The sequence below is a fragment of the Grampus griseus genome (genome assembly GCF_964374135.1).
Source record: "Grampus griseus genome assembly, chromosome: 20".
Taxonomy (NCBI): domain Eukaryota; kingdom Metazoa; phylum Chordata; class Mammalia; order Artiodactyla; family Delphinidae; genus Grampus; species Grampus griseus.
Genome location: NC_139014.1, coordinates 51,292,499 through 51,311,960, shown reverse-complemented (window position 1 = coordinate 51,311,960; position 19,462 = coordinate 51,292,499). Strand labels below are relative to the sequence as shown.

The following is a 19,462-nucleotide window of genomic DNA, read 5'->3' as shown; positions in this document are numbered from 1 at the left end:
TAGTTCCATGACCAGGGATCGAACCCGGGCTCCCTGCGTTGGGAGCGCTGAGTCTTACCTTCTGGACCATCAGGGAAGTCCCAACTCCAAGTTAATTTTTTAAAAAGTCCCATATCTAAGCATAACTGAACCACCTTAGAGTAATTCATGGTAGTCATCTCTCTTAAAATCATAGGTACAGTCAAGTTGTATGCTTTAAGGGCACATTGTGGGGGGGTGGGGATTTCTTAAGGGATATTGGCTATTGTTTTCTTTTTGTTTTTTTTTGTTTGTTTTTGTTTTTTTTTTTGCAGTATGCGGGCCTCTCACTGTTGCGGCCTCTCTCGTTGCGGAGCACAGGCTCCGGACACTCAGGCCAGCGGCCATGGCTCACGGGCCCAGCCGCTCCGCGGCACGTGGGATCCCCCCGGACCGGGGCACGAACCTGTGTCCCCTGCATCGGCAGGCGGACTCTCAACCACTGCGCCACCAGGGAAGCCCCTGTTTTTTTTTTTTAATAGGCTGTATTTTTTTAGAGTAGATTTAGGTTCACAGCGAAATTGAGAGGAAGATACAGAGATTTCCCATATACCCCCTGCTGCCCCATCCCTCCAGATAGCCTCCCCCATTATCAACATCCCCGACCAGAGTGTACCCTGTGTTACAATCACTGAACCTACACTGACACATCATTACCAAGCAGTCTGTAGTTTACATTAGGGTTCATTAGGTTGCTGTACATTCTTTCTGGTGGTGGTTTTCAGAAACACATTTGCCACTGGATTTAGATAACCTTTTTGTACTGATTCAAGGTTGATTGTGGTTATGACTTTCTAAGTCCTGATTAGCAAAGAAAGAGTGAATTCCTTGAGAAATTCATAAATAATTCGCTTTAGCCTCCAGTTCAGTGACTTGCAAAATTCATTTTCTGTGAAAAATGAAGTCCGCAGGAGACTGGGAGTACCCAAAAGCCAACACATCTGCTGCTATTGCGTCAGCTAATGGCAGTGTTGCTGCCAAGCTTTCATTATTCGAATTTTGGCTAAAATCCTACAGATACATAATTGTTAAATAAATTCAGAGACTCTTTATTTGGTTTTTGTCACTTATTTATGAGGAAAGATGACCCATAGCTCAGTACTTACTAAGAACTCTTGTGTTACTGCTCCCTTACCACTTAACATTCCGAGACGGGACACTTGAGTGTCACGTAAGCTTCACAGGCAGGAACCACCCAGACATGTACATGTCACTTTTCACATGGGGATTCCCGTCTCTCACGTCTCTTTCCAGGGCTCCTGCTGTATGGTGGAAGAGGTGATTATTGAGCTCTCTGGAAAAGGGAGGGCTTTGTAATTCAGTACTTAATGACTTGTGAAATTTTATAGAATATATGCATTTTTATAAAATACTGAGTAAATGCTTCATATATATTATTAACAAATTATTGAAAAGTTTAAAGATAAAAATTGTAGTACCCATGTAAACAAATTGATGTCCATAATCCTTGAGGTTTTTTTTGACTAGTGGATAATTTCATCTTAAAATTGTTACTTAGGATATGTTTTTCTATTCCCTGGGCATTAAACTTAGTTAGTGATAGATGTCAGGTTTTGAAATGACCACATACTTTTTTTTTTTATAATATACGCTAAAGCCACTTACTTTGTCTTATCTTGAATGATCAGTTTGTTTGACAACATTCCTATATCTTTAATTTGAAGGACAGAACTGGCCAAGATCATGCGTACCAGAGCTAAGGAAATTGAAGTGAAATTGCTTCTCTTTGCTATTCAGAGAACGACTAACTTTGAGGGGTTTCTTGCAAAACGCTTCTCCGGGTGTACCCTGACAGATGGAACTCTGGTAAGACGGTCCCAAGGGAGACTGGACCAGGAAATCAGTGGCCTGGGTGGGTGGGCTTCACTTCAGTCTTTCACACTGTGGTGGTTCCATCCATTGGCTCAAGTGCTTAATCCCCCATCCCCGGGATTTTGCTGAATTTGTGCAAATAGTCATACAGGATGCTCTGTATGGATTTATTGTTTGTCTATTATGCAGTACTTCATGTTTCTAGAATGTCCTGTCATCATGTTGTCTAAGGATAGGCCCCATTTTAAAGACTAGTAATTCTGTGAGTCACAGAGGCCTCACTTATTCAGTCACAAATACCTTATTACATTATCAACTCTTGAGTTTTATTACAATTAGGATATGTTTAGAGGAAATGTACCAAGAAAGAGGTGAACTGCAGCCTTAAAAGCAGAAAACGTTGGCGATTTCTACAATGTTCATCACTGAAGAATAGTTAAATAAAATATGGTAAATTCATGCTGTGGAATAGGTATAGCAGTTTGAAAGTGGTAGAATGGGGGATAGATCTAGATGTGCTGTCATAGAAAGAAAACCTCTCACATATATTAGGTGCAAAATGTAAGCTGCAGCCCAGTATATATGGTATAATTCCATTTGTGTGAGAAGCATGTTTATATATGTGAATAGGTAAGAAAAAGGTCTGGAAATGGTAACAGTGGATGGATGTCTCTGGAGAAAGGAAATTGGAGTGAGACTAGGTAGAGAAGCAAAGAATTTTTTTTTTCATTTTATTCTGGTAATTCATTTGAATTTTTCTTATAAAAATACATTTACATACTTTTTAAACTTTGCTTTTACATAGTCTAACAACGTTATTTTTCAATTTTTTTTAAATGAGGGAGATGGCCCAAACAGTGACTTCCAAACTTTCTCCCCCTCCCCCTCCCTCCCCCTCCCCCTCCCTCCCCCTCCCTCCCCCTCCCTCCCCTCTCCCTCCCCCTCCTCCTCCTCCTCATTCCTTTTTTTTAACATAAATTTATTTATTTATTTATATATGGCTGTGTTGGGTCTTTGTTTCTGTGCGAGGGCTTTCTCTAGTTGCAGCGAGCGGGGGCCACTCTTCATCGCGGTACGCGGGCCTCTCACTGTCGCGGCCTCTCTTGTTGTGGAGCACAGGCTCCAGACGCGCAGGCTCAGTAGTTGTGGCGCATGGACTTAGTTGCTCCGTGGCATATGGGATCCTTCCAGACCAGGGCTCGAACCCGTGTCCCCTGCATTGGCAGGCAGATTCTCAACCACTGTGCCACAAGGGAAGCCCTCATTCCTTTTTTAATTGAAGTATAGTTGATTTACAGTGTTGTGTTAGCTGCAGGTGTACAGCAAAGTGATTCATTTATACATATATGTATTCTTTTTCAGAGTCTTTTCCATTATAGCTTATTACAAGATATTGCATATAGTTTTCTGTGCTATACGGTAGGTCCTTGTTGTTTATTTTATATATAGTAGTGTGTATCTGTTAATCCCGTATTCCTAATTTATCCCTCTCCCTCTCTTTCGCCTTTAGTAACCATAAGTTTATTTTCAATGTCTGTGAGTCTAAACTCTTTCTTCTAACAAACTGTAATGTGGGATCCACACAGAATAAGAGCTCACAGTTTGGGAACCTCCACTGTGTATCGCACACTGTGCCAGGTGCGTTTGCCTGCAGTCCATCACTTTGCTTCATCAACTGTAGGAAATACGCATTTGAAACTTACCCGGCACATATAGAAAACTCTGAGCTATTGTGCTTGAAGCAGGGGCAAGGCGGATATTGGGCCTAGAGCGCCTTTCTGTTGCTCACCTGTCACCTCTACTTTCTCTTTTCTACTTTCCCCCACCCTGCCAGTCATAAAATCCTGGGACCTCACTGGAATCCCCTCTTTGCCTCCCCCCAAGACCTGCCCCAGAGTAGGCACGTAAGGAGCTTGTCCCTCAGGGCAGTGGGCTGAAGCGTGGTGATGGCAGCGCTTAGTTTTAAGGCAAGACCATAAAACCCTGTCCACTCAGGGCCACGCGTGACCTCATTAAAATAAAATGCGGGGAACCACAAAGCACTCTTTCCATACTTAACAAATAAAACTATATCCATATACAGATATATGGACGCTCCTCTGCTTGTTAACTCATGTTCAAAATGGATTTCTTCTTATTAACAAGGAAAAGAAAAATAGTACATGAGACAAATGAAAGTGCCCTTAAAGAAAATGCAAATCCCCAAAGGCAGCAGGTCCCACAGATGCTGTGGAAAGAAGCTTGTGTCTCTCCTGAGAAGTATTGGGTTGACTGCAGCACCCACCTGATGTCCTCACGCTGGGGCTCCTCTCCTCCCTGCCCGAGCTGTGCTTTTGGCCTGGCTTCCAGCAGAGGCTCGTGTGGCTCTGGTTCAGCCCTCCAGGGATCTGCCTGGGGACCAGGCGGTTTGAGCGTTGAGCACAGGCCCCAGCTGGGTGTGCCGCCTGTGTCACATGGCTCCCCGCCGGGCAGGGTGGGTAGTGCACGGGGTTGGGCTCCGGGAGCCAGTAGTCCGGCTCACTGTCCAGGAAATGTGTCCCGTGAAGAGTGCTTGAATCACAGCACTCCTAAACACCTGTTTTGAGCCATTCCTCCCTTCCTTTGGCTGGGCCCTTCTTCCTAGTGATTTTGGTTTTACATTTCGGGAGCTCTAATGTCACAGGGGAACGAATGGCCGGCCCTGTGGTACCTGATGACCAGGAGACCTTGTAAACTCGGGGCTGTCCTGGGACACGTCAGGTCTCACCTGCGCTAGGAAATGCCCCAAAGGTCAAAAGAGCTAGAGTAGTGTGGGCTGGGAAGGCCCCCTCTACACCAGGTGAGGCTACTGTGCAGGGTGACCGCGTAGAGACCATGAAAAGCAGGCAGGAGCTGAATGTAAGTTTGCAAAGACAGCGCTTTTTCTGTGGAAAACTGGTATAGGAATGTCAAAGCAGCAGTTGGCCAGCTGTTAACCAACTTCTGTCTGAGGGAGGAGACGGCTGGAGGCACCTGTTCTTTGGGGCAGCCCAGCCCCTCCACTCTCACCCGCTGCCAGGGCCACACTCCTGGGCTGCAGCCTTCCATCTCCTGGGGGTGCTGCGCTCTGCGGTGCCGCTCATGGTCACTAGGAGCCCCTGAACCTTTCCCACCAATCCCTTCCTTTCTGGACTTCTGGTTTTGAAATTTTCTGGCATAATTGATTTACAGAGATGTCCTCCAGTTGCTCAGCTGTTGCTTGCCTCTCCTATAAAGTTTGCAGAGAGTTTCAGGTTACAGATCCTTGGCCAGGAAATCCTGCTGAGCCAGGAGCTTTTCATTCATCCCTCCAGTTGGTCAGCTGTCTTCTGCACAGACTTCTCCAAGTCACTCAACGTCTTTAAGTCAGCTCTTCCCTCAGACTTGTCACAGTTATCGTGACCCGGTGATCATTCTGCATTTTCCAAGTCCTGACCATGGCTGCTCCATAGCCTGTGAGGATTTTCCCTTAAAGATTAGTTTCTAGAAAGGCAACAGAACTCCTCTGGCCTCTTCCACAAGGCAGGCCAGGTCTTAGAGAATTGGTTCACTGCAGCCCTGCTGTGGGGAGATGTGAACGCCGTGCTTCTCACTGTCGGTGATGTTCACTCTGACCCTGGTCCTGCCAGCACCTTGCTGTGGGCAGTTGGGGCCACACCTTCATCAGTAGCCTGTAAGCCTCAGCATCAGGGACCCCGATGGATTTAGTCATGACCACTGACCATGCTCCCAACAGACAGTGTTGGGAAGAGGCTGGCCTGGCCTGGGCCAGGAGGGCCGCCTGGCCTGATGGCCATGCTAGCTGCTGGATACCCCACCTGAAGACTGGCTGCCCCTTGTCTCCTCCCCGTCGTGCCTTGATCCCAGGATATACCTTTTGGAAAATCTTTTGTGGTCACCATTTTATTTCAGGGTATCAGAACTACAAAATGAACCAGAGTATATCATAATACCCTTTAACATATGCCAAATTTCATAGAAAGTTAGCAAATTCCTTGGAAGATTATAGAGCAGATAAGAAGTCAGCCAAGGAGCCAAGTTGACCAGAGACCCTCCCAGGCCTGTGCCCTTCCCCCTCTTCACTTTATCACTCAGGACCTTTTAAGACCCTTGGTGACTGATTGACAGTCAAACACTGAGGGTGAGCTTGAGAGGGGACAGGCTCACCTGCAAAGACCTTCCTAACTGATCCATGCGATGCATCATCTTTTGCTCTTTTTTTGACAGATGCTCTTTGACATCTGTTAGAAATCTAGACTGAAAGAGCCTCAAGGACAGGGCTTGTTTTGTTTTTTACTATTCCAGCCCCGACAAGCTTATAACACCCTGTGCTTAACTGTTACTGGAAGAAGGGAGTTGCCAAGCCTTCTAACTAATTGCCTAAACTCCTGACCCTTTAGGAGGGATTTAAAATAGTCTGTAAATTAAGGGACTTCCCTGGCAGTCCAGTGGTTAGGGCTCCACGCTTCCAGTGCAGGGAGCATGGGTTCGATCCCTGGTTGGGGAACTAAGATCCCACATGCTGTGCTGCACGGCCAAAAAAAAAAAAAAAGTCTGTAAATTAAAATGCCTTGAAATTAAAAGCAAATGTCTAGGTATGATTTAACTATGCCCACGTGCATTATTAGGGACTCGACGATTAGATTTAAGGTTAAACATTATATTCAGCCTCTATGAAAGCACTGAAGCGGAAGTCACCTTAAAATGGTGAATTTTATGTTAATTATATCACAATTTTAAAATACCAAGGGTTTTAGAAAATATTGTCTGAGTTTAGTTATAAATCATCTTCATGTTTCAGGTAATTTGTTTACCAAAAAGAGAGACGGAGGGAGAGTAATACATGCTTGTTAAAGCTCATATAAATTCTAAAAGAACAATCTCTTCTTTCTCAATTACTCTAAATCCCTCTCCCCAGAGATGTGCACTGTTTAACAACTTGGGGTATAATTTGAGACTCTTCCAAGCATACACGTGCACGCGCGCGCGCACACACACACACACACACACACACACACACACACACACACACACACACACACACACTGGGTTTTTTGGTTTGTTTGTTTTACAAAAAAACAGACAGTGTTGCCCATGTGTCTGAAGAGGACTTTATTTAGTGCTTCTCATGTGATCAGCATTTATCCACAAGTGTTTTTCAAGCTCCGTCTTGGTGCAGGGCCTTGGGAAAAGATGAAAAATTGAATCAGACAGGTGCTTATGTTCTATTAGGAGAAAGAAACCTATGCATAACTGTCACAACATAAGATATGAACATGGTGGTACCAAGAACAAAAGAGGGGTTCCAGTGATGTTAAACCAGGTGCAAATAGTCCTGTACTTACTGTCCTATCAACTGAAGCCTCCAAGCCATCTCTTTAAGAACAGATCAGGAACTGGGCTGGAGTAAAGTGTTTATGGAATGAGAAATGCAGAAATTGTGGAACTTTCACCTCATAATGAAAGCTCTCTCCTCCAGAGAAAGGAAATAGATTCATCTTAAATTTCAGAATTCCTTCTTTGATAATTTGAAGTGTCCAGCTAGGCCTCAGAAAGGCATGTGTGCAGGCAGACCCAGGTATGGATGTACTACTGACTAAAGCCTGACCATCTCTTCCCAACAGTAAATTAGACAGCTTGGCTGGCCTGTGGCCCTTGTGGTACTGAAGGTGGGTGTGGGGAGTCCCATGTGGTTTAATTAGTAGGAATTAACTTGCCGAATGAAGAATTTTTCCTTCCTGTATGGACTTGAAATCAACTGTCATCATAGCAAAAAGAATGAATCCTTTTAAAATTGGAAAGTCGGTCATTTCTCGGCAAATTTTTGGTTTCACTTAGCAGCCCCAGAGCTCATGGAATATGTCATTTGAGTTCTTTCAAATCTAAACCTAACCTTGTAATTCTCTGTGGGCTCTGACAGCCGCAGAGCAGGAATGAGAAGCATGGTCTGGCTGGCTCCGCCCGAGGGGCCCTTGCACAGAAGGCTGAATTGTGCTGGTGATGGCTCCCTGCAAAGACTTGTTCTTTCATCACAGCAAATCAATCTGAGCAGTAACATGGCCCCTAAATAGCAGGAGTCTGTGTCCACCCCTCAGGGTTTTATAATATAACATTTGCCAGTAGGGTGGTGGTACAGGCGTTACTTTGAGGGCTTCATTGGAGACGAGGGGAGAAGGGTGAAGCCTTGTAATTTGATGGGTGCATTGCTTACATTTCCTGGAGAGCTCCCAAGGGGACGGTATAGTAGGGACAGGATCTCACTTGTGATTAAAAAGAATTCTTTTTGTGAGTCTTCGAAGTCCTGTGCTCCCCGCTTTTTCCCTCCGGAGAGTTGCTTCACTGAGAGAGGCACAGCCACGGTTCTGCCTTCGTGACTTGCCCACCCCGATTAAACACTAACGACAGCCCCCATGTGCTGAGCTTCCGCTATGAGCCGACCGTTGTGTGAAGCTGCTCTATAGACATGCTTTGCGTGCGTTACCTCATTAATTCTCATGACAGCTCCGTGCAGCGGGTGTTGATATCCCTTCACGTTGCAGCTAGAAGGACGGAAGCGTGGAGAAGTTAAGCCACATACCCAAGCGGTAGAGCCTGGGTGCGAACCCAGCCCCGTCCCTCAGTCAGTGGTTGCACCAGCCACACAGTTGCTCGGGCCAGAAAGCGCACGACTCTCGATTCCTTTCTTTTCTTCCTCCTCACATCCACCCTCTCACCAAGTCCTCTTGACTCTCTCTCCTAAAGATGCCCCAGGTCTGGCCACTTTTTTCCATCTCCACAACTCTAGCTTAGCCCACTCCCACATCAGCCCCACCTGGCACGCTGCAGCAACCTCTTCACACTCTAAAACTGGATCCTACCGCTGCCCTGTTTAAAACCCCCAGTGACTGCCCAGTTGCCATGAGAAGAAAACCTAACCTTTCCCACGGCCCACGACAGGCTGTGTGATTGGGTCCTGGCTGCCCCGCTCCCTCACCCTGTCCTACTTTCATTCCAGCCTTTGCATGGGATCCCCCTGGTGAGAATGCTCTTCTCCAGATCTTTGCCCGGCTGGCTCCTTCTCCTCATTCAAGTCTCTGCTCAAAAATCCACTCCCCACAGGCGCCCTCTCGGATCACCATATGAAGAAGCCCTTCCCCAGCCTCACCCACAGCCCAGCCCAGTTCCTACATTGTATTTTCATCACAGTGCCTCCCTTCTTTATCTTGCTCACTGCTGCATCTCCGGTGCCTAAGAGTGTGCCTGGAGCTGAGCAGTTGCTCAACACATGACTATGGAATGGATGGCGTCACGTGCTGGTCCCTTTGCCTAGAAAGCCCCAGCCATCCCATGCCCCTCCCACCTGAACTGTGGAGCATCCTTCAGTTCTGGCTCAAACGTCGTTTCCTCAGGGAAGTTTTCTGTGACCCTCTGTTGCATCCTTTCGTCACCTTTGCTTTTCCTGCAAATAATCACATATGCTTGTGTGATTATTTGGTTAGAGTCTGTCTCTCCCACCTGACTGTAAGCTCCCTGAGGGCAGAGGGTGGTCCACCTTGCTCCCTGCTTTCCTCGTCGTGCCCAGCACATCCCTTTGTCGAATGGGTGAATGGAGGAGTGAATCCCTTTTCTGGTATCAGCTTGGTCCCCGGTTGGAATGTGTGTGCCTGAAATGAACAAGAAGTTCCTGAGTGCCCCTGACTCCTTGGTAATCTCATCAGTTTGTGACTAGAGAGAGACTGCGGGAATAGGAAAGACACCTTTCCTTTTGGGAATCTCCTGACCCGGTGACACCAACAAGTAGCCCACATTATACTGCCTGAAATGTTGCTCTGCTTTTTCAGTGTTGCCTTTTATGTTTCCTTCTTAGTACTTATGTCCACCCATTGGATACCCCACCGGTGAGCACGGAGCCCAGGAACACCCTCAGTCCACTTCACCAATGTCCCCTTTTTGTCATATTTCCAGTAACACATCGTTTTTAAAATAAGGTCCACCTGTATGTAATTGTGAGACGTTATTATCAACCCTGGTAGACCTAGCAATAGATGAGGAACGTTTGGTTCAAAAATTCGTATCCTGTTTCTGTGGCTGAATGATTTTGAACAAAGCTTTTCACTTCAGTTGCTGGCTTGCTCTTTACACGTCCAAAGGACTGAAAGGCTCAGAATCATAGAGATTCAGCTCGTCAGTATGATCCCCAAACCCACTGTTGAGCCAGTGGGATCAGGAATCCAGTGCTACTAACTAATTTAACTTGTTGAAGCTTAGATTCCCTTTCTCACCCTCACCCTAAAATACCAGCAACCCTCACAGTGACAACTAAAACTTAGAAATATGGCTTTCAAAGAAACATTTCTAAAAATATCCTAATTTTGAAAATGAATGTCAATTGCTTTACATTTATAAGGATTTTTTTTCCATATCAGGCAAAGAAGCCAAAGTTCGGAGTGTATACATTTGAAATGTTTGCTGGGTTCTTAGGCCATATTGTTTCTCCAGAGGATACCACAAAAATCATTGTCCTACTGCTGATTACCTAGAGCTAATACATTAATCACAGGGCTTTCTTCCCACCCCAAGGCTCTGGCTAGCTACATAATAGCGTCCAAGTGTTGGGGCCAAGAATTAAGTAGTTGACATGAATGTGAGTGGAATTGTCTTAAAGCCTCAACCAGACACAGGTGTGGTTTTTGTTTTTGTGTTTAAGTTTTATTTTTCTGGGTTGTTTGTTTGGTTTTTTTTTTTTCTTCTTCTTCTTCCTTTCTTTCTTTTTTGGTAATATCTTCAGCCGATGTCCTGGCACTTGACAAAGTCATTCACACACTGTGGTCCATCTGCCTTCCCTCTTGGCGTAGGGATTAGTTCAAGCTGCTCCACTGATATATGCTCAAATGTCATAAGTACTTTTAGAAGCTCCTCTCCACCCAGATTCTTGTCTCCAGAGAGTCATTCCTTTCTCCTTCCCCTCTTCCCCAGCACCAGCCAGTCCCTTTTATCCTGCTTGTCCACTTAGTTCCCTTTCTGCTAGAACTCCCAGCTCCCTGGCATAAATAACATCCTGAGGTAGAATTTGTAAAAAATTCCAAGGACCTGCCTCGATTCTTTTGTCACATGGGACTCATCACCGGTAATATGTATCACGTGCTTCTCCTAGGGCTTCACATGCTTTATCACATTTTATCACTCAAGTAGTCCTGTAACTCTATCCTCCTCATTCAGCACATCGGGCCGCCGGGGCTCAGAGAAGCTAGGCGGTTTGGCCAGCGCAGCAGCGTTGGAGCTAAAAACCCGCATCTCCTGCCTCCAGCTTTCCTGCTAGCCCAAGGTCCCACTCAATGACATCTTTTGAAAGAATGGTCGCATTCAGGAGCTGGGGAGTAACTTCTCTCAAGATTTTATTGTGGTTGTTGTAATGAGACTTCTTTGGGAAGGGACTTCTCTCTATAATCTAGAACACAAAAGATTAGCTCTATAGTTTCTTTTTAAAAAAAATTTTTTTTTTTTTGTCTGTGTTGGGTCTTCGTTGCTGCGCACGGGCTTTCTCTAGTTGTGGCGAGCGGGGGCTACTCTTCGTTGCGGTGCGCAGGCTTCTCATTGCGGTGGCTTCTCTTGTTGCGGAGCATGGGCTCTAGGCACGAGGGCTTCGGTAGTTGTGGCTCATGGGCTCTAGAGCACAGGCTCAGTAGTTGTGGCAAACGGGCTTATTTGCTCCACGGCATATGGGATCTTCCCGGACCAGGACTCGAACCCGTGTCCCCTGCATTGGCAGGCGGATTCTTAACCATTACGCCACCAGGGAAGTCCTACAGTTTGTTCTTGAATTCAAACCCATCTGGCATTTTGACTCATTCATATTTATGAAGACCTATGACATGCCAGACACCAGAGATAGAAACAAGACGTGATTCCTGCTGTCACAGAAGCTAGTGGGGAGAAGACAAATAAATGAGCGGTTGTGGTACGTTAGTAAATACCTGGGTAGGGGACATACCGGGGTGATGGGAGCGTGTGACTGGGACCTATAACCCAGACTTGACAGGTGAGAAAGGCTTCCCAAAAGAGGGGACTTCTGACTTGAAGACTGAAGGATGATGGAGAATCTTAGGCAGCTTGGGATTGGGGTTGGGTGGGCAGTAAGGTTTCAGGAAGAGGAAGAAGCAGTGTGAAGGCCTGGAGGTGAGAATGTGGTCCAGGTTGTCTCAGTTTTTGCTCATTAGATCAGATTTCATGATGTAGCTGTTGGAGAGACTTGGAAAAAGCAGATCAGTGGGGAAAGCTACTGACCACGCTCAGAAAATACCTATCTGTTTCTCACATCTAATCAACAGAAAAAACTCGAGTCTCCACTCGCATCCACCAATCCCTTCCTAGAAGATGAGCCAGCACCAGAAATGGAGGAACTGGCGATGGAAAAAGGAGACGTAGAGCAAGTAAGTCTGGTTTGCATTCCCCTGTGCAGCCTACCTAATGTTTGTTTCTGAAAATGGGTCTGCTTGCTCTAAATATGATCCCTTGGCTGTTGACCACATTCAGAGATTACAACCTTGGTGGTCTTTGTAGAAGGCCTTGCTCTGAAAGTGCATTTAGAAACCGGAGTGAAGGAGCAGCCCTTCCTGCCCCACCCCTTGGCTCCCGAATGGCACACCGGCCTTAGCAACGCGGCCAAGCTTAATTAATTAGCCCATGTGGTGGGGCAGCAGAACTCTGCCCTGCCTCCTTCATCATCTCCCAAGCTTGTCAGCTTAGCTTTCCATTGTCCCCTGATCTGGTCTGGTGACGACATGGGTGACTGAAAGATCCCGGGTGAAGTTAGCAGCACCGTCAGCCAGGAGAGGTCTCTGCTCAGCACAAGCCGAGCACCTTAGTCTGGAAGCCGGTGGAGAGGCCTGGAAACACCATGGTGACCAACGGCATATTTGGAGAGTTACTTTTCAGAGCACACCAGCACTTTCATTTCCTTCAGCTTTTTCTGTCCAACTCTAAATTTTCCTCTGCCTTCATCCCACAGAATGGTGGTTTTGTTTCACTGCCATTTTATGGTGAGAGAGCTTAGAGCAATAAATCAGGACTTTTCCTGTCTGGATTAGTGATCCTTCTTTTTAATTTTCTACACTTGGCTGCTAGAGGATTATTTTATGGTATTGTTTTTGCTCCAGACATCACCGAAAGGGAGGCCTACTGGGAAGAGCAGCTCTGGGAAACCCGTAGCCACGCACTTTGCAGTTAACCCTGCATTCCTAGCATGGGGAGGGTAGGTGTACAATCCTGGCAGGAGCCGAGAGAGCAGAGTTTCCAGGAGCAGTTCTGAAGTGACGTCATCAAACGTGTCTGATCCATCGATTAAATAATTATAATAACATGGATGCCTCACATTTTCATGGTGCTTTATGGTTTAGAATTCCTTTCCACGCTTTATTCCCTTTCATCCTCACAATGCCTGCCTTTCCTTCCTTTTATAGGATTTTATATGGGAGCTGCAGGTTAAGTGACTAGCCCAGGGTTACACAGTTTGAAAGTGGAGGAGCTGAGACCAGAAGCTAGGTCTAGAAGTCGGAGACTAGAATTCCTTTTCTGGCGTTCCTTCTGTTACATCGGTGATGTCTCCCTGAAAAGTGGAGGACATAGAAATGCATCCCGTGAATAAAAGTGAATGGATAAAACTGAAGGGATACCTTGAGGCCGTATCCCAGAGATCTATGGGATTAGACGTAATTGATTTAAAGCCATCATATCAGCTAGGCTGGGAGAAAACAAAAGATTTCTTCTAACTAAAGAAATGCGTCTCTCACATTTTGGGAGGAAGGACTGGGGTGGGAAAGAAGACTCTGGGTGTGGAGCTCATCCTTCCCATGTATCCTCCACCCACGCCTGGCACCTGCACCCTCTGAGCTGGCCTTGTGTAGCTGGGACGTTTTCAGGGCCCTCATGTCTCCCCAGTCCAAGTGGCTGCCATTGTCGTGTCCAGAATTGTGTAGCTGAACACTCAGATGCTGCTGTGAAAAGTCATCCCTTTCGCTAGTCATCTCTGGATATTATTAAACTGGATTATGATAGCCCCCATTAGCTACAAAATCAGTTTTTCCAGGTAACATATGATTTTTCTTTCTTGTGGAACTTTTTACTCGTCTTTTAAGCTTGAGGTTACTGTCTTAAAGACAAAGACCTGCTCATTCTAAGGACACAGAACACAGGCACACGGGGTAAAGCAGAGTCACGTGATGGGGAAGATGCCAGCCTCTGGTTTGCCGTTAGCTGCCCCATGACCTTAGGTAGGTTTTCACTCTCTCTAGACTTCCTCGCTTCTCCATGTGTAGAGAGCCAGTGGTGTTCCAGCTGTATTCCTTGCCCTGTCAGATGTCACTGTGGGGAGTTGGGATGAGACCAGGGCCCCAGGTCCCTCCAAATACAGCAGTTCTGTTTTGAGTCACTTTTTTCATGGACTTCCAGATAAAATTGCTTTTGGATCAGGGGTTCTAGGTGTGTTCAAAAAGAAAGTACTGAAAACCCCTGGACTAAATGATCCACCCACAGCTTCACGGGCTATTACTTGTTAGTAATAAAGCTTACACGTCAGTGACTAATGACTCCTCAGCTGCCATCCCGACCTCCCACCACCTCCCCAGCACCTGTCCCACTTGTGGTTGATGATGTGGGAGCTCAGGGCCCCCCTTTTCCCAGCCACTCGCTGGCTTCTGGAGCTGGGCGCACAGGAAGATGAGGAGTCAGGTGGGGCGCTCGGGGCAAGCCCACAGTGCACTAGCGGCAAGCTCAGCCAGAGGTGGCGGGAGGCCCCAGTAGTTGTCCTGGGTTACCCAACCCACTGCATCACTGCAGTTAGCAGACGGGTGGCCCTCGAGGTGAGGGTCGCTCCCTGCTCACCACTGCAGTTAGGCTCTGGAGAAGGGAGCGTGAACTTGAAAAGAGCTATTTAGTTTGAACAATCAGTTGCCAACATGTTCCTGATGATTAAAAACTGGCATCTGAAGAGGGACTGAGGGTACTCAGAGTATAAAAGGAAGAGAGAAGAAATAAGGAGTTTCTGGTTTTAAAATGTACCCTTCTGGTGATCCGAGCAGTTAGATTTAATCTGTTTACACTGGATAGTAATAAAAGGAAATGGGACCAGCTGCAGACCTCCTTACTGTGACAACAGTAACCTTTTATTATTCCATCAAACTCCAGGAGGAAATAGCTTAAACATCTGCAGCTTTTGGACACACTACCAAATCCAGCCTGAGTGCTACTGCTAAATGACTTAGTATATTCTTTAAGCTGAGAAGCAACCCTTTGGGGAGCTGGACGGTACAAAGGGAGACACCAGTATGAGCCGAAATTCCAGCCCATTTCATCTAAATATGAGCACAGCTATGAGGCAGCCAGAGGCAGGAGGCAGCCCTGTGGAAAAAAAGAAAACAGGAAACTTCAGGCAATCCCTCCCATTGTTCCCCTCTTGCTTCCAACTCACGTTGAAAACACTGTAAGAGGACAGAGAGCCATGGCGACAGGGCCCTCCTCACTGCCAGGAGTGCCGTTAGCGGGCAGAGGCTGGGCGGAGCGGACTCCCCTGTGGGGACGGGGGTCGGGCCACCTGCACTGTCTGGTTGTGCGGCTCTCTGAGCCACATCCAGAGGGTTCTGTGGGGACTCATCAAGCACGGGGCCTCTGGGAGACTGATCAAGATGAGTTTGTTGGAATATCATGTAGTCATTTTCCTTAACCATTAGAATCTATGTTTTATACTAAATGAGCTCTTCAGACTTATCCATCCATTTTTATCATGTATCACTTTTGTACATACATAAAAAGGAAAGTATAAGCAAAATAAATAGGTTGAGATATTCCCAAGACTTCTTCACATTCAGAGTCTAACTCTGCTGAACCACTTAAAAAAAAAAACTTTTTATTTTGAAATAATTATAGACTCATAAGAAGTTGCACAGAGAGGTCCTGGGTACCCACTTCTCAGCTTCCCCCAGTGCTGACGGCTAACATAACTATAGTGCATTATCAAAACCAGGACGTTGGCTCTAACGCTGTTTTCACTCGGGCGTGGATGTCTGTGTTTCCCCACATGTGGTCCTCCAGGTCATCCGGAGTGTTGGTGATATGCCGTTTCTCAAAATGCTCCACTACTGTACCTGGGATTATCTGCCACGTTTTTTATTGTTATTTTAAACTTTTTTTCTTTTTTTAATAATGTCAAACTTAGGGAAAGTTTTAAGAATATTACAAGGAACTCTCAACTATCTTTCACTTGGGTTCACCAGTTGTTACCATTTTGCTACATTTACTTTTCCATTTCCTCCCCCCTCCCTCTCTCTCTCTCTTTGTCTCCCTCCCTCCCTCTCTCTCTTTCAGAACAAGTAAGTTTATAGGTATCACACCCTTTGCCTCTGAGTATTTCAGTATGTATTTCCTTTTTAGGAAATATATTCACTTAAAAAAGATTTTTCACTTAAATTACTACAGATCAAAATCAGAAAACTTAACATTAGTACAATACTATTATCTCATTTACAGACTTATATAAATTTTATAATGTGATTCAAGAGTGATAAATTGAAACATTGTCAGTAGTTGGAAAAGTACACATAAATTAGTAGGTAAATAAAGCCAAATACAAAATACACATGTTGATTTAAAACATGACAACATTCTCTATTATATAAACTCCCATTTATAATTTCCAGAAGCTATCCTACAGATATGTGAATATTTTTGTCAAGGGAAGAAAATATAAATAAAGGGAATAATTATAATATTTATGAAGATTCTATTTTAATTAATGAAAAGATATATGGCTATAGTGGCCATATTTTCCAGTTCTAAAATCAGGATATCTAATCCTACAGAAGTTATTCAGATTAAATCACATTTGTCTATTCATTTATCTGATCATCTTATTGAAAAGAATAGAATAATTTTTTTAAAAAGGTAACTGACTTGGAAAATGTAGAACAAATAGATAAGGACCATACCTTCACAACCATCATACTACATCATGGATCCCTCATTTTAAACTAATGGAAATGTGGAAAAACTCCTAAGGCCTCTGTGAAATGAAGTGGGACTTTGAATCCAGTCAGTTTAAACTCAATGAACCTGAACTTGAGAGCCTCTTACAGTCTCAGCCTAAGAGGCCTGGCTTTGGCAGTGGCTTCTGGATGATAAGAGAAAATAGCCCAGACTGTAGTTATTCTTAGGAAGAACCAGAGTTTCTTCAAATCCTGCAAAAAAAAATTAAAGACATGGAACTCTTAGAAGGTGAAAAGGGAAGAGAGTTAAACATGAAATTAAATGGGATATATCTGCAGTTGACATTTAATTTTTGGTGATCATTACCAGTTTTTACAGATGCTTTTAACCATTACAACGTTTATTTGTTTTTAATTACTAGAAGAAGGTAATCATTTCTGTCTGTCATTAGGGGGCTTAGCTTTTCCTCTTTTTATTAAAAGATATGAGCCATTCAATTCAACAGGTGTGCTGTGCGTGCCAATTTATATCCAGATTGTACTCTTATATCAAGCCCAGCAAAGGCTCAAGGACCTCTGTCTATTTTCAGATACCAACAAACAGAAATAGATAGAATTGGCTTTTTTTTTAGGAACAGAAAGAAATATGTAGGAAGATCCTTGTTTATTTTTTAGATGTTTTGAAAGGGAATTTAAGTAGCAAATAATAGTTTTTAAATGCTTGCCTGCCCGGATGACCTTTTTATCAGTGGTTTCCCAGTTTCAGTTGGGGACCAGTACTGATCCAGGTTTTAGCTGGTGCAAGGCAAAAAATAAAGACAAAACAGCCAGCCTGTGTGTCTATCTCTTTGTCTTTCTATCTGGTATAAGGTCACCAACTAACTGTCTTTTCTTGGGAAGGACGGCCTTTATGCAAGTATTTTCTCTTATAAAATGTTTGGGTATAAAAGTTCTTTTAGGAACTTGTGGTTAGAGTAGAAAGTAACAAAATAAAAAGTTAGCAACCCTGTGTTGACCCCCTACTTTTCTTTTTTTCTTATATTTGTTGGTGAAATTCAACAGTCTTAGGAAGCACCGCAAGACAGCAATGATCTACTAGAAAGAATTCTGGTTTAGGAGACAGGAAACTTCACCATGTGCCTTGAGGCAGGCTGCTAACACCCTCTGAGCCTCCCTTTCTTTAGGTGTAAAATAGTAGTAATAATTCCTATATTGGGGATTGTTTTGGGAAATAGATGAGATATTTCGTACCAAAGTGCTTGGCTCATAATAACAAGCAGTAAATGGAGGCTTTTACAACTGGATGGCGTGAAAGCACTTTATATGTTCCAAAGCACGGCACAGCTCTGCGGTGCTGTTATTAGCTAGAATTTACATTTTGAAAACATCAGTCAGATGATGAGGAGCTTCCAAATTGAAAACGCATGTGTTATCAAAGTAGCAATAAATCTTTCACCGCACAGAGCACGTAAATGATGCCAACAAAGCTGGCTTATTGTTCACAAACTGGCATGACTCATAATACAGGACATAGTCTCAGTCTAGTTACGCTGAGTGCTTCTTATCTGTAAGTTGGGAGTGAACTTTGAAGGGATGTTTTCTTTGAAACTGCTTGAAAGTTTGCAAAGATGGCTCAAGTATAGGGTTTCTTTTTTCTTTTCTTCTTTTCTTTTTTTTTTTTCCTTTACAGCCCAAGAAGCCTAAAGCCCCAGACAATCCATTTCACGGCATTGTTTCCAAGTGTTTTGAGCCTCATCTCTACGTGTATATTGAGTCCCAGGACAAGTGAGTGATGAACATTTTGCTGCCTTCTGCATATCTCGCTCCTTGGGTCAGGGCTGGGGCCTCACAAGGGCACAGCTCCTTCTAGAGGCTGAAGGAGGGACTTGGGGCACCCGTTACCCTCCCTGGAAACCTGTTAAGGATGTTTTTCGGCCTTTTGAGTGTTATCATGTATTGTGTCCATAAATCTCAGAAGCCTGGATTTGACTCTAACAAGGTTCCAAACAGGTCCCAGCACCTACTTCCCAGGTGGGCGCTGAGCCCGTATCCCACTCTGTATGTCAGCTCGTGAGGCTTTACAGTGTCAGGCGCTGGGAAGTGGAGAAAGAAAGCCTCATCTCTAATGTATATGTTTTCAAGTATAATTTGTTTTAACTTTTCACTGTGAAATCATTTAGACTTACCAAAAGGTTTTAAAAAGCTCTCATATACCCTTCGCCCAGAGAAATGTTAACAGTTTACATAACCGCAGTTATCAAAACAGGAAGGTACCCTTCTCCCACGAATGTCCTTTCTCTGGTCCAAGATTCAATCATGCATTTAGTTGTCAGGTCTCTTTAGGCTCCGTTAAGCTGGAATAATTCCCCAGTCTTTTCTTTGTCTTTCATGACCTTGACACTTTTAAAGAGTGTTTGACCAGCTATTTTGTCCAAAGCCCTCAATTTCTGTTTGTGATGTTTCCTCTTGATTAAATCAAGGTTATGCATTTTGGGCAAGAATACCACAGGGGTGACATCGTGTCCTTCTCAGAGCCCAGTGCGTGATGTCAGGAGGCATCTCACCTGGATTTGTCCTGTTATTGCTGAAGTTGACCTTGACCACTTGCTAAAGTGATGTCTGCCAGCTTTCTCCCTGTGAAGCCACTATTTTTTGCTCTG

At 44.7% G+C, this 19,462-nt stretch overlaps 1 protein-coding gene across 1 annotated transcript in view; it reads left to right on the top strand.

Annotated features, from left to right (window-relative positions):
* VPS53 (VPS53 subunit of GARP complex) overlaps positions 1-19,462 on the top strand; it is a 125,588-nt gene that overhangs the window by 54,704 nt on the left and 51,422 nt on the right. Inside the window, exons 11-13 of the mRNA XM_082678510.1 lie at positions 1,704-1,845; positions 12,156-12,257; positions 18,493-18,587. Coding sequence (XP_082534636.1) covers positions 1,704-1,845; positions 12,156-12,257; positions 18,493-18,587 — 339 coding nt within the window. The remainder of the gene's footprint in view (positions 1-1,703; positions 1,846-12,155; positions 12,258-18,492; positions 18,588-19,462) is intronic.